This window comes from Haematobia irritans, chromosome 1, assembly GCF_050003625.1.
Source record: "Haematobia irritans isolate KBUSLIRL chromosome 1, ASM5000362v1, whole genome shotgun sequence".
Classification (NCBI taxonomy): Eukaryota; Metazoa; Arthropoda; class Insecta; order Diptera; family Muscidae; genus Haematobia; species Haematobia irritans.
In genome coordinates this window covers 48,111,938-48,127,885 of record NC_134397.1, presented here as the reverse complement: position 1 = coordinate 48,127,885, position 15,948 = coordinate 48,111,938, and the positions used below count along the sequence as shown (strand labels likewise).

The 15,948-nt window shown below is 33.9% G+C and overlaps 1 protein-coding gene across 1 annotated transcript; it reads right to left on the bottom strand.

Annotated features, from left to right (window-relative positions):
• Nucleotides 1–301: 301 nt before the first annotated feature.
• On the bottom strand, nt 302–14,391 carry dpr5 (defective proboscis extension response 5). The gene is made up of 4 exons (XM_075310217.1): nt 14,015–14,391; nt 13,629–13,886; nt 10,388–10,506; nt 302–525 (listed from the first exon to the last, which is right to left on the bottom strand). The coding sequence occupies exons 1-4, from the start codon at nt 14,385–14,387 to the stop codon at nt 502–504; spliced, it is 774 nt and encodes a 257-aa protein (XP_075166332.1). The 5' UTR covers nt 14,388–14,391; the 3' UTR covers nt 302–501.
• Nucleotides 14,392–15,948: the final 1,557 nt, after the last annotated feature.

Genomic DNA, 15,948 nt, shown 5'->3' with positions numbered 1-15,948 from the left:
AGTAAATAATTTACATGAAATCACTTCACTAAACCATATCCCAACCTAATGTAAAATTTTCATATAAATCGACTATTGATTGGTTTCGCATCAAAGCTTTCAAGAAAACATGTTCACACCTCAATCTACATACACACAATACAAATACAAACCGTAGATTGTAGCGAAACCATATGAGAATTTACCTACCTTTCAATTTCTAATGGGTGTAAGAAAAGAAAAACGAACAGATCAAAATCAACGACTGGCATCTTTCAATGGCGCCGTCTTGCTCGTCATGGAATAGTTGCTCTTCATCAGTTGGTTATGATACAAACTGTAGGATTCATGGCTACACTGGATGCTGAACTCAATGCTTCTACTTCTGTTGCTGATGCTTATTGTATTTCCATTGCTTCTTTCGCTGCTGCTACTGCCATATGATGTCGATGTTTTTGCTTCGAGGTGGATAATGTAAGGGATTGTTAGGACTAATGATAAGCATAGACTGTAGATACAATTTCATTTGATGACTCGTTCCAATATCTGTATTTTTGTATGCGTGCGTGATGGGGGAAAAGCAAAAAGGATAGAAATGCCATTGAAATTGAATGAAAACCATAAGATGTTTTTCTAAATTGCGTATATTTTTGTTATTGAAGCGAGAAATTGTTATGTCAAATGCTTGAAATAGGTGCAAATCGAAACAAATTATGATCCCATAGGGGCCAATTATCTGTTAATCAATCATATTCTAGGTATTGTAAAATTATTTATTAAAAATTTATTTTGATTTCAGTAATCAATTTACTGCTGCAATTAGTAACAAGTATATACGGCCGTGGTTTACTGTTTGGTAGATTGGTAGAATTTTTGATGTTTTGGAAGATTTTGCAAAATATTCCTCTCCAACTAAGAGGTGCTTCATAAATTTTCTATAGAAATAAAATTTTAACAAAATTTTCTATAGAAATAAATTTTTTACAAAATTTTCTGTAGAAATTATATTTTGACAAAATTTCCTAAAGAAATAAAATGTTGACAAACTTTTCTATAGAAATAAAATTTTATATGGGGACTATATAACAGGTTGGCTGATAAGTCCCCGGTCTAACAAAGAAAAACACATTTTTTTCTCAAAATTCGTTTTTATTATTCAACATAGTTCCCTTCAAGAGCGATACAATGATTGTAACGACCTTACAATTTTTTGATACTATTTTGGTATTGCCTCAAAATAGGCCTCAGTTTCGGCGATCACCACTTCATTGCAGCCAAATTTTTTCCTTGCGAGTATCCTTTTGAGGTCTGAGAACAAGAAAAAGTCGCTGGGGTTCAGATATGGAGAATACGGTGGGTGGGGAAGCAATTCGAAGTCCAATTCATGAATTTTTGCCATCGTTCTCAATGACTTGTGGCACGGTGCGTTGTCTTTGTGGACCAACACTTTTTCCTTCTTCATATGGGGCTGTTTTGCCGCGATTTCGACCTTCAAACGCTCCAATAACGCCATATAATAGTCACTGTTGATGGTTTTTCCCTTCTCAAGATAATCGATAAAAATTATTCCATGCGCATCCCAAAAAACAGAGGCCATTACTTTGCCAGCGGACTTTTGAGTCTTTCCACGCTTCGGAGACGGTTCACCGGTCGCTGTCCACTCAGCCGACTGTCGATTGCACTCAGGAGTGTAGTAATGGAGCCATGTTTTATCCATTGTCACATATCGACGGAAAAACTTGGGTGTATTACGAGTTAACAGCTGCAAACACCGCTCAGAATCATCAATACGTTGTTGTTTTTGGTCAAATGTGAGCTCTCGCGGCACCCATTTTGCACAGAGCTTCCGCATATATATCTTTAAGGCCTCTGCTATCCCGATCAACTTCAGTTTACGGTCATTCAAAATCATTTTGTGGATTTTTTTGATGTTTTCGTCGGTAAGCACCTCTTTCGTTCAACGTCATCCGTGCTCATTTCACCACGCTTAAATTTTGCATACCAATCAATTATTGTTGATTTCCCTGGGGCAGAGTCTCCAGACTCATTATCAAGCTAAGTTTTTGCTTCCACCGTATTTTTGCCCTTCAGAAAACAGTATTTTATCAAAACAAGAAATTCTTTTTTTTTTCATTTTTTCACAATAACAAAAGTTGCTTCACAAAAGACGCTCTATCTCACAAACTAATTGACTTACAGACGTCAAATTTTGACACGAATCATTTGAAGGTTGGTACTATATAAAAATAATATGCACTTAATACTAGCGACGCCATCTATGTGTAAGACCGGAGACTTATCAGCCAATCTGTTATAATTATGAACCGATATGGACCAATTTTTGCATGGTTGTTAGAGACCATATACTAACACCACGTACTGCGTTTTAAACGGATCGGATGAATTTTGCTCTTCCAAGAGGCTCCGAAGGTCAAATATGGAACCGATATGGACCAATTATTGCATGGTTGTTTGAGACCACGTACCAAATTTCAACCGGATCGGATGAATTTTGCCCCTCCAAGAGGCTCCGGAGGTCAAATCTGGGCATCCGTTTACATGTGGACTATATCTAATTATGGACCGATATGAACCAATTTTTGAATGGTTGTTAGAGATCATATACTAACACCATGTACCAAATTTCAGCCGGATCGGATGAAATTTACTTCTCTTTGAGGCTCCGCAAGCTAAATCTGGGGATCGGTTTATATGGGGGCGATATATAATTATGGATCGCTACGGACCAATTTTTGCTTAGTTGTTGGAGACCATATACCACAACCATGTACCAAATTTCAGCCGGATCGGATAAAATTTGCTTCTCTTAGAGGATCCGCAAGCCAAATCTAGGGATCGGTTTATATGTGGGCTATATATAATTATGGACCAATGTGGACCAACTTTTGCATGGTTTGTAGAGACCTTATACCAACACCATGTATCAATTTTCAGCAGGATCGGATGAAATTTGCTTCTCTTATAGGATCCGAAAGCAAAATCTGGGGATCGGTATATATGTGGGCTATATATAATTATGGACCAATGTGGACCAACTTTTGCATGGTTCTTAGAGACTAGAGGTGTGCACGTGACACGAAATTGTCGTGACTCACGAGTGAGTCGTGAGTCACGCTCAAGTCAACGGCGTGAGTGTGCGTGAGCATGATTAACAAACCAAAATGTCGTGCGTGAGTGTGAGTCACGAAAACAATATCTTCGTGAGTGTTCGTGAGTAACGAAAAACGCTCACGAAAATAATCCCCCTCTCCAACATAAAACGCTTAAAAGTTAAATTCATTTGCGATTTAAGTGACACCTAGGATATTAAGAGTTTAATAACGCTCTCGATTTTAATCGTGCTCATGATTTCAGACACGTCCCTGAGGTAAATTACTCGTAAAACTATTCGTGAGTCACGATATATTTCGTGAGTCACGATATTTTTCGTGAGTCACGGTATTTTTCGTGAGTCACGACATTTTCGTGCGTGAGTATAAGTTTTCTTTTCGTGAGTGTGCGTGAGCGTGAGACCTACCAAACAATCTCGTGCGTGAGTAAGATATTTCCGTCGTGAGTGTGCGTGAGCGTGAGTAAAATATTACTCACATGTATACCTCTATTAGAGACCTTATACCAACACCACGTATCAAATTTCATCAGGATCGGATGAAATTTGCTTCTCCTATAGGATCCGCAAGCAAAATCTGGGGACCGGTTTGTATGGGGGCCAGAGACTCCACAAGCCAAATCTGGGGGTCCGTTTATATGGGGGATATACGTAAAACTCAACCGATATGGCTCATTTGCAATACCATCTGACCTACATCAATCACAACTACTTGTGCCAAGTTTCAAGTCGATAGCTTGTTTTGTTCGGATGTTAGCGTGATTTCAACAGACGGACGGACATGCTTAGATGGACTCAGAATTTCACCACGACCCAGAATATATATACTTTACAGGGTCTTAGAGCAATATTTCGATGTGTTACAAACGGAATAATAAAGTTAATATACCCCCCATGCTAAGGTGGAGGGTATAAAAATGCACTGAATAAAATTTAAGGACCCTACCTTCAGGATTGTGTACAAGTGGGTTCCCATAAGACATCAAGTCATTACGCTTTATGAATGTAATAATCTTAACGCATTGTTTTAAGGGGAATTCGAAAATACTATCACTTCAAGAAAATTTATTCAAATGGCACAGATATAAAATTGGCATTACTGTTAAAATTTAATTTTTAATCAAATTAAATAAAATATTAAAAAATATTAAAAAAAATATTATCTATATTTTTAATTAAAACGTTAATTCTCCTAATTTTAATTAAATTAGATTTTTAGAAAATATTCATTATTGGTTCGTTAGAAATAATCGGACAATTTATAAGAAAGTATAAACCCATATAAAATTACGAGAAAATTATTTCGTCTAAAGGTAAAATAATTATACACAAAAAAAAAAAAAAAAAAAAAAAACAAAGCCCCAAAATTTATCCGATCCGGTTGGAATTTGATGCGTGGTGTTAGTAAAGGGTGATTTGTTAAGAGCTTGATAACTTTTTTTTTTTAAAAAACGCATAAAATTTGCAAAATCTCATCGGTTCTTTATTTGAAACGTTAGATTGGTCCATGACATTTACTTTTTGAAGATAATTTCATTTAAATGTTGACCGCGGCTGCGTCTTAGGTGGTCCATTCGGAAAGTCCAATTTTGGGCAACTTTTTCGAGCATTTCGGCCGGAATAGCCCGAATTTCTTCGGAAATGTTGTCTTCCAAAGCTGGAATAGTTGCTGGCTTATTTCTGTAGACTTTAGACTTGACGTAGCCCCACAAAAAATAGTCTAAAGGCGTCAAATCGCATGATCTTGGTGGCCAACTTACCGGTCCATTTCTTGAGATGAATTGTTCTCCGAAGTTTTCCCTCAAAATGGCCATAGAATCGCGAGCTGTGTGGCATGTAGCGCCATCTTGTTGAAACCACATGTCAACCAAGTTCAGTTCTTCCATTTTTGGCAACAAAAGTTTGTTAGCATCGAACGATAGCGATCGCCATTCACCGTAACGTTGCGTCCAACAGCATCTTTGAAAAAATATGGTCCAATGATTCCACCAGCGTACAAACCACACCAAACAGTGCATTTTTCGGGATGCATGGGCAGTTCTTGAACGGCTTCTGGTTGCTCTTCACTCCAAATGCGGCAATTTTGCTTATTTACGTAGCCATTCAACCAGAAATGAGCCTCATCGCTGAACAAAATTTGTCGATAAAAAAGCGGATTTTCTGCCAACTTTTCTAGGGCCCATTCACTGAAAATTCGACGTTGTGGCAGATCGTTCGGCTATTCATGATGAAATGTCAAAGCATACTGAGCATCTTTCTCTTTGACACCATGTCTGAAATCCCACGTGATCTGTCAAATACTAATGCATGAAAATCCTAACCTAAAAAGAATCACCCTTTATATGGTCTCTAATAACCATGCAAAAATTGGTCTATATTGGTCTATAATTATATATAGCCCCCATATAAACCGGTCCCCAGATTTGACCTCCGGAGCCTCTTGGAGGAGCAAACTTAATCCGAATCAGTTGAAAATTGGTACATTGTACTAGTATATGACCATTAACAACTTTGTCCAAATCAGTCTCTAGATACATACAGCCCCCCAGTAAACCGATCCCCCATCACACAAAAATTGGTACATATCAGTTCATAAGCGTATAGAGCGAGTGAGTGCTGCACGAACCTATACTTTGCTCAATGACAAAGGACCTTCTTTTTTTCCCGAATTCCAACGGAGTTTCACATTGCGATGAAACCACTAAGAGAATCTTTGAAACACTCAGATATGTCACAAGCATTACTGATAATCTACCGCTTAAAATCTTTTTAGTGTTCGGTTGAAGCTAGGATTGAAACCTTTGAAGTGAAGGCGGACATGCTAACAATTGTATCATGGTGGCTCCCAATTATAGAGGAAATAATGAAACAATTTTAATTCAAGGAATTCCTTATTTTCTCTATAACTCTCTCCCCCATCTCTGTTGCCTTTAGTTCTTATTAAAGATTCAAAGCCTCATTTCAAATCTCTAACGCACACCCATGAGCGATTACTACGGATTATTTTGAAACTACTCTTATGACCCTATGTTCTTTAAAATTGGTTGGGTAAAAGAAAAAAAATACTGCATATTAAAATTAATTAAAAAACGTACAAAGGATTTAATTTCTCAAATTCTCTTTTTATGCTTTCCTTTTTGTCGTGTTGTGCATCGTGTGGGCCATTATCATTTTATCATCATAATCGTCATACGGTATGTAAATGTTGATGTGCATGAGAACACTTCATAGGAGTAATCTATCGTTTTTTATCGTCGTTGCTCTTTAATATGTTAATAGAGCACTTAAATCAAATGTGAGTGAGAAAACTGTATGCATATGTGAATACACTAATACAAACAAATTTAGACTATAGAGTACACATAAATGCCAAAGAGATCGTAAAAGTTTAGCTGTCAGAGAAAATGATGAGAATAAGAAGACATTAACTCAGAGTATACATAAAATTTGGATACGAGAAGAACAAGCTATATAATATAAGGGGCAGGATGATGACACTATTTGATAAGGATATGAAGCATAATTTCAAGGACCACGTCAAGGAGAAGACTAAAAAAGTCTAAAGATGTTTTGTACTATGCAGAAGAGTGAAGTCGACTTCTCGACTTTTTTAAAAACCTGGAAAAGGAGATCGACACCCAACATGAGATGGACTTAATAACGATATGCTATTCGAAAAGTGAAATATTTGCAAGTAAAGGACGAATAAATTAGAAAACCAAAATATATATTTTTTTAAGTTTTTCCTAATTTTTGTTATGAAATCCGAAATACTGAAATACCATCACATCCGAATAACAAAATTAATGTCGGAGCTGCTTAAAAGCCGGTTTCCAGGTTTTGACAAGCCCATAAAATTTTTCTTCTATAGAAATAAAATTTTGACAAAATTTTCTATAAAAACAAAATTTTGACAACATTATCTATAAAAAAAAATTTTACAAAATTTTCTACAGAAATAAAATTTTCTATCAAAATAAAATTTTGACAAAATTTTCTATCGAAATAAAATTTTGGCAACATTTTCTTAGAAATAAAATTTTGACAAAATTTTCTTAGAAAAATAATGTTGACAAAATTTTCTTAGAAATAAAATTTTGACAAAATATTCTATAGCAAAAAAATTTTGACAAAATTTTCTATAGCAATAAATTTTTGACAAAGTTTTTTATAGAAATAGAATTTTGACAAAATTTTCTATTGAAATAAAATTTTGACCAAATTTTCTATAGAAATAAAATTTTGAACAAATTTCTATACAAATAAAATTTTTATATACAAATAAAATTTTGACAAAATTTTCTTCAGAAATAAAATTATGACAAAATTTTTAATAATATAAAAATTTGACAAAATTTTCTACTGAAAAAAAAATTTTAAAAATTTTCTATAGAAAATTTTCCATAGACAAAATTTTCTACAGAGATAAAATTTTGACAAAATTTTCTTAGAAATAAAATTTTGACAAAATTTTCTTAGAAATGAAATTGTGAAAAAAATTGTATACCCTGCGCCACACTGTGGAACAGGGTATTATAAGTTAGTGCATATGTTTGCAACACCCAGAAGGAGACGAGATAGACACATGGTGTCTTTGGCAAAAATTCTCAGGGTGGGCTCTTGGGTCGATATAGCAATGTCCGTCTGTCCGTGAACACATTTTTGTAATCAAAGTCTAGGTCGCAGTTTTAGTCCAATCGACTTCAAATTTGGCACAAGTATGTGTTTTGGCACAGAATAGATCCCTATTGATTTTGGAAGAAATCGGTTCAGATTTAGATATAGCTCCCATATATATTTCGCCCGATATGGACTTATATGGCCCCAGAAGCCAGAGTTTTTGACAAAATTTTCTATAAAAATAACATTTTGTAAAAAATTTCCATGTAAATAAAATTGTGACAAAATTTTCGTAGAAATGCAATTTTGACAAAAGTTTCTATCGCAATAGAATTTTGACAAAATTTTCTATAGAAATAAAATTTTGAAAAAATTTCTTTACAAATAAAATGTTTATATAAAATTTTGACAAAATTTTCTTTAGAAATAAAATTTTGACAAACATTTTTAAACAATTAAAACTTGACAAAATTTTCTATAAAAATAAAATTTTTACAAAATTTTCTAAAAAAATAAAATTTTTATAAAATTTTCTATAGAAATAAAATTTCGACAAAATTTTCTATAGAAATAAAATTTTGACAAAATTTTCTATAGCAATAATATTTTGACAAATTTTAGAAATTTTTTCTATAAAAAAAAAATTAACAAAATTTTCTATAAAAATAAAATTTTGATAAGATTTTCTATCGAAATAGAATTTTGACAAAATTTTCTATCGAAATTGAATTTTGACAAAATTTTCTATAGAAATAACATTTTAGTACAATAAATATTGAAATAAAATTTTAACATAATTTTCTATAGAAATAAAATGTTGACAAAATTTTCTATAGAAATAAAATTTTGACAATATTTTATAGAAATAATATTTTTACAAATTTTTTATAGCAATAAAATTTTGACAAAATTTTAGAAATAAAATTTTAACAAAATTTTCTATAGAAATAAAATTTTCCATTGAAATAAAATTTTGACATAATTTTCTATAGAAATAACATTTTGACAAAATTTTCTTAGAAATAAAATTTTGACAAAATGTTTTATAGCAATAAAATTTTAACAAAATTTTCTATAGCAATAAAATGTTGACAAAATTTTCTATAGAAATACAATTTTGACAAAATGTTCTTTGAAATAAAATTTTGACAAAATGTTTTATAGCAATAAAATTTTAACAAAATTTTCTATAGAAATAAAATTTTAATAAAATTTTCTACAGAAATAAAATTTTTACAAAATTTTCTATAGAGATAAAATTTTGACAAAAGTTTCTATAGAAATAAAATTTTAACAAAATTTTCTATAGAAATAAAATTTTAACAAAATTTTCTGTAAATAATAAAATTTTAACAAAAATTTTTATAGAAATAAACTTTTGACAAATTTTTCTATAGAAATAAAATGTTGGCAAAATTTTCTATAGAAATAACATTTTGACAAAATTTTCTATAGAAATAACATTTTGACAAAAGTTTCTATTGAAATAATATTTCGGCCACATTTTATAAAAAAATAAATATAAATTAAATAAAATTAAATTTTTGGTTGGTAGTTTTCTAGTAAAATTTTCTCCAAAATTTTGTAGATTATTTTTGTCTATTTTTTATCGGACCATGTTTTCATAGCCCTCATATTGACCTATAACTTCTTGGGATTCTAGACCCGGCAATTTTTATCCGATTTGCCTGAAAGTCAAAATGTAGAGGACTTGTAGATCTAGAAAAAGGTGAGCCAAATATGGTTTGGTAGAGCCCCGATTCGACTTCTTGGGCTTCTATACACCGCAATTTTTTTTTTCAATTTGCCTGCAATTGAAAATTCAGAGGTACTTTAGGTTAACAAATAGTAGTGCCGATTATAGTGTGTTTCGGTCCATGCACAGGAATGCTCTTCATATATATCGTTCCCCTGATTTGTCTTTTTGGGTTTCTAGAAGTCACATTTTTCATCCAATTTGCTTGGAATTCAAAGGCCAGAGGTATTTTTGTACCGAATATTGTGAACCGTTGTACCGAATATTGTGTATAGCAGTCCATGTTATGGTATAGGCCCCATATAAACCGATCTACGGATTTAATATCAAGGGCTTCTAGAAATCTCATTTTTTTCGATTTGCTGGAAATTGGAATTCGGGACAAATAGATGTCCCGAATGTGCTGTGTATAGGATTTTGGTATTTTTAATTTTACACACAGCAATTTTTATCCGATTTGCCTTAAACTGGAAAACTACAAGTTGTTCCGAATATGGTGTGTATAAGTCTATGGTTTGATATAGCCCCATTTAGATTTATCTCCCGATTTGAATTCTTAGGCAACCACATTTTTTTTTAGTTTGATGGAGACATTTTTTTTATTTCAATTAATTTAAAACATTTCAATCTGTTTTTTAACTGATTTGGTCTTACGAGTTTGATTAACATGTTAATATTATCATTTTTTTTTTTTTGTTTTAATAAAACTCTAAAAATGTGATATCATTGACTTAATTTTCGTAATGTTTCTAGTCAGCTAAAATAGTTGATTTTATCAATTAATTTTGTAATTTTTTTCTGTGAAGACTTAGTTCATTTTTATTCTCACTGCTATACATGCATATGGCATATGTTAAAGGATATTTTAGTGTTGTTTTTGTTTGTTTCATAAATAAACTTACATAGAATATTGTCAGGATTAGTAGAAGGCTGTGTGGTACGTGCAGTCGTGCTGCCAGTTCATGTTGCATGGCGGCATGTTTTTCGCTATTGATGATATGTACAAAAACACTGTCGCTATCTGAAAACGGTGAGTGAGTGAGTGAGTGAGTTAGCCGACCATAACATGGGCGTAGATAAATTCGGGGTATACAATATAGTTGACAGCAGCGTTGTTAGTCCATTGTTGGCACAGGATATCACCACGTCACCGGAGGAAATATAAACGCGTAATTGTGTAGGTGTGCATGTGATATTTTTTGTTTTAGTAGTAGGGGAGAAAAGAAAAAAGAAGAAGAAAAAAGTCAGACAAAAATGGAAGAGATAGACAAAACGTTTACATGAGCAGTTGAATAGGTTATGATTGCAAACAATGCGGTAGTCCTTGGAAGGACAACAGCATAGTTGTTCAGTGTATTTTTCTTTTCTTTATTGTTGTATGAGCATTGCCATTTTAGAATCATTGGATAATTGGAATTTAGCAAGGCCTTAATATTTAGGGCATCTATTGCAATCATGCTTGTAATATTACGAAATTATCTCATTCCTATAAGAGAATGCCTTTTGGTAGCTCTAATAGCCAATAATGGAAAATGAGGTTCACAATCTCCAGTGAATATAGGTTTATTACATTTTTATAGCGATTGTTCACAATTGGCTGGATATGAAGTGGTATTTATTAAACAGACCTGGATCTTAAAACAATATGTACACTATATATATGGCCGGGCCAAATCTTGTGGAGCCCCCTCCATAGATTGCTTATAAAATTCAACGAAAAAATGTCATGTACAATGACTCGGGTTGTGGTAGCGGTAAGGAAAGTCTAAAGTCAGACGGAGCCGAATATATTATACTCTGCTCCACTTTGTATACCCTAAACCACATAGTGGTCAAGGTATAACAAGTTTGATCGGCCAAAAAATGTGCCTACCAGAAATATTGATTTTAGACCCCATAAAATATATACCGATCGACTCAGAATCACCTCCTGAGTCGATCTAGCACATAGAGTTTTTTTGGCACAAGGACGAACGCTATCGAATTTGGAAGAAATCGGATCAAATTTAGATATAGCTCCCATATATATGTATCGCCCGATTTCGATAAATGGGGTCACGTTGCGCGTTTTTGCAAACGCATTATCACCAAATTTTGCAAAAGGTAATCTTTTCTACCGCCCTTTAAGTCTGCAAAATTTCATCCAAATCGGTTCAGATTTAGATATAGCTCCCATATATATGTATCGCCCGATTTTCCCAAATTTGGCCACAAAGCCTTTATTTATCAACCGATCTTACTCAAAGTTGGCTAAATATAATCTTCTATAGCACTTACTATATGTGCAAAAAATCATCGAAATCGGTTCAGATTTAGCTATAGCTCCCATATATATGTACCGCCCGATTTTTCTAAATTTGGCCATAAAAACCTTATTTATCAACCGATCTTACTCAAATTTGGCTAAATGTAGTCTTCTATAGCGCTAACTATATGTGCAAAAAATCATAGAAATCGGTTCAGATTTAGATATAGCTCCCATATATATGTATAGCCCGATTTTCCCAAATTTGGCCATAGAACCCTTATTTATTATCCGATCTTACTCAAAGTTGGCTAGATCCAGTCCTCTATAGTACTAACGGTATGTTGAAAATTTCATCGAAATCGGTTCAGATGTAGATATGGCTCCTATATGTATCTAAAAATTCGCCCCTAATAACCTTATGTTTGACCATACAGGCCTCATTTCTTAACTGATCTTACTCAAATCTTGCACAAGGTAACCTTTTGTGGTATTAATCAAACCCGCAAAATATTATGCAATTTGGTTCAGATTTAGATATAGCTTCCATATATATGCATCGCTCTATTTTCCCAAATTTGGCCATAATACTCTTATTTATTAACCAATGTTACTCAAATTTCAAATTTTGATGTACTAGCCGATCGTATTTATACATACTTGTAGCTTTTACATAAGAATATTGCTCGATTTTTACAAATTTTGATTTATTACCCACACTAATTTAACGATTTTCTCTTTTTTAATAATTGGCTCAATATTAGTGGCATACTAACTCCGTAGGTGCAATATCAACACAGCCAGTGTTGCTAGAAGTAGGGGAAATTCCCTATATGTAGGGTTTTTCTAATATTTAGCGCCTTGTAGGGACGTAGGGCCACACTGTAGGACATTTTCACTCAACATAATTTGTAATAATTTTTACATTTTGGTCGCTCTAGAGGAGGAAATTAGAAGCCGGCAAGGCTTGATCCTAATAATGTGTGGTAAACTTTATTCCTGTAGAAAATTTTGTCAATATTTTATTTCTATAGAACATTTTGTCAAAATTGTATTTCTATAGAAATTTTTTTCAAAATATTATTTCTATACAAAATTTTCTCAAAATTTTATTTCTGTGGATTTTTTTCTCAAAATTTTATTTCTATAGAATTTTTTGTCAAAATTTTATTTCTATAGAAAAATTTCTCACAAAATTTTGTTTATAGAAACTTTTTCTAAAATTTTATTTTTATAGAGATTTAACAAAAAAGGTTACTAATTTGGGTAGAATTCTACCAACTGTGGCAACCGTGGTGGTAATACAAATTTATATTCTAAGTTATATACGTTGCATATTCATGTTTTAAGATAATAAAGTACTTAGAACCATTTTTGTTTTGTAAAATTTTTTAAATTTAAAGAAAAATATAGTAGGGAAAATTGTTTGGGAAAGTAGGAAATTTTTTTTGTCCTTGTAGGGTAAACCGAACATTTTCCCTGGCAACATTGACTATGAGCTATAGTCAGATTGACACAAAGCACCCATAGACATGTACCCCTTAATTTTCTTAAACATGTAACTGCGGTTTATCTCCCAGATCTATATGTTACCCCACAAATGCTTATGATTACTAATTCTGTAATGGTGGTTTAGGGTATGATATAGTCGGCACCGCCCGACTTTCTACTTTACTTACTTGTGTATAATATCTAAATATTCCCTATTTGAAGTATGTCATTTAAAACATTTTTATGAAAATCTGTAAATCGCACTCTGTGTTTTTGCTACCTTAAAAAAAACACACCCAAAAGTGAAAGGCCTTGCTAAATTCCCCCTTTTTAAATGATTCACAAGATGCACGATGAACAGCTTTACACACTCTCGCACTCTCTCACATACACACACAAAAACTCACTTGAATTGTCGGCCGCACACGTGTAGTTGCCCGAGTCTGTGTGAGTTACGCGTGAAATCACCAGATTGCTCGTTTTCATTTGTTGTTCTGACACGACCCGTATGCCGCCCCTTGTTGAGTCGTTGATTAGTTCGCTGTCTTTGTACCACAGCATATGAGTGTAGGGGCCGGGCGCCTGTGGTGCGATGCAGGTTAAATTAATGTCACTGCCACTTTGAACAAACAGTTCACGGTTCGAGAGTATCTGGGCTCTGGATGCTATTGAATTTTTCAAAGATGAACGGGGATGAAAGAAACAAAGGAAATGAGGTTAGTAAAAATAAAATAGACGAAGACATTTTTTTTATATACTACGAAGGGCATTAGGACCGCCCATTTATACTTACTGACTACTGTTAGTTTATAGGCTTGACTTATTTTTGGTTCTGTCGATACCTGACATTCATATATGCCAGCATCACGTGGTTGTACTGACACAATTTTCAACACCCACTCATCGGAATTGTCTATGTGTCTCGCCAGAAATCTCTGATCATTTGTATAGGTCATTATGCCTATCGTCAGAATGTGTAAATCTCTTTTTCGTATCCATGATACCGCTCTATCCCCAAGATTTCTTACTCGACAATGTAATCTCGCTGTTGTACCCACTGCCCCAATTACATCTCGATTTGTGGTATTCTCAAATTCTGGCTCTAATTGATCATAGCTTCCCAATATCATATTGTTGATGTCATGGATGGTTTCGTTGGTTAACATTTTCATGGCTGTAATGAGAAGAATTGAAATAACAATTAAAACCTCTATGTATAATGTAGTATATCTACTACTAGAAATGCAAAGAGAAGATAAAGGAGAATATCACATTTAAATTAACAGGGTGGCTGATATTTAATGCCACAAAAAAGAGCACCACATTTAAAAAAAAATTTAATCATTTTTATTGCTTTGATTTTAGCTTAAAACCATACATTGACTAAACTACCAGCAGAGGAAAAGTATGTTTGACAAATTGATTTGGGCAGACACCTTTAGAAAGTGATGATTTGCGCGAAGCATTGATTTTTATACCCTCCACCATAGGATGGGGGGTATATTGACTTTGTCATTCCGTTTGTAACACATCGAAATATTGCTCTAAGACCCCATAAAGTGTATATATTCTGGGTCGTGGTGAAATTCTCAGTCGATCTGAGCATGTCCGTCCGTCCGTCTGTTGAAATCACGCTAACTTCCGAACGAAACAAGCTATCGACTTGAAACTTGGCACAAGTAGTTGTTATTGATGTAGATCGGATGGTATTGCAAATGGGCCATATCGGTCCACTTTTACGTATAGCCCCCATATAAACGGACCACCAAATTTGGCTTGCGAGGCCTCTAAAAGAAGCAAAATTCATCCGATCCGGCTAAAATTTGGTACATGGTGTAAGTATATGGTCTCTAACAACCTTGCAAAAATTGGTCCATATCGGTCCATAATTATATATAGCCCCCATATAAACCGATCCCCCGATTTGGCTTGCAGAGCCTCTAAGAGAAGCCAATTTCATCCGATCCGGCTGAAATTTGGTACATAGTGTTAGTATATGGTCTCTAATAACCATGCAAAAATTGGTTCACATCGGTCCATAATTATATATAGCCCCCATATAAACCGATCCCCCGATTTGGCTTGCGGAGCCTCTAAGAGAAGCAAATTTCATCCGATCCGGCTAAAATTTGGTACATGGTGTTAGTATACGGTCTCTAACTACCATGTAAAAATTGGTCCGTATCGGTCCATAATTATATATAGCCCCCATATAACCCTATCACCAGATTTGACCTCCGGAGCCTCTTGGAAGACCAAAATTCATCTGATTCAGTTGAAATTTGGTACGTGATGTTAATATATGGCCTCAAACACCCATGCAAAAATTGGTCGATATCGGTCCATAATTATATATAGGCCCCATATAAACCGATCCCCAGATTTGACCTCCGGAGCACCTTTGAAGAGCAAAATTCTTCCCATTCGGTTGAAATTTGGTACGTGATGTTAGTATAGGGTATCCAACAACCATGCAGGAATTGGTTCCTATCAGCCCATTATAATATATAGCTCCCATATAAACCGATCCACAGATTTGACCTCCGGTGCCTTGTGGAGGAGCAAAATTCCTCCGATCTGGTTGAAATTTGGAACGTGGTGGTAGTATATGATATTTAAGTCTTTAGTCTTTCGTAGAAGTTTCTACGCAATCCGTGGTGGAGGGTACATAAGATTCGGCCTGGCCGAACTTACGGCCGTATATACTTGTTTGTTTTCATTAGAAGA

What these genes read in the sequence shown, in the direction of transcription:
- dpr5 (XM_075310217.1), bottom strand. Translation starts at nt 14,387, where the DNA reads ATGTTAACCAACGAAACCATCCATGACATCAACAATATGATATTGGGA. An exon ending in CTATAAACTAACAGTAGTCA is followed by an intron (nt 13,887 to 14,014) that starts GTAAGTATAAAT and finishes AAAATTCAATAG; the next exon opens with CATCCAGAGCCCAGATACTC. An exon ending in TAATCCTGACAATATTCTAT is followed by an intron (nt 526 to 10,387) that starts GTAAGTTTATTT and finishes ACAAAAATACAG; the next exon opens with ATATTGGAACGAGTCATCAA.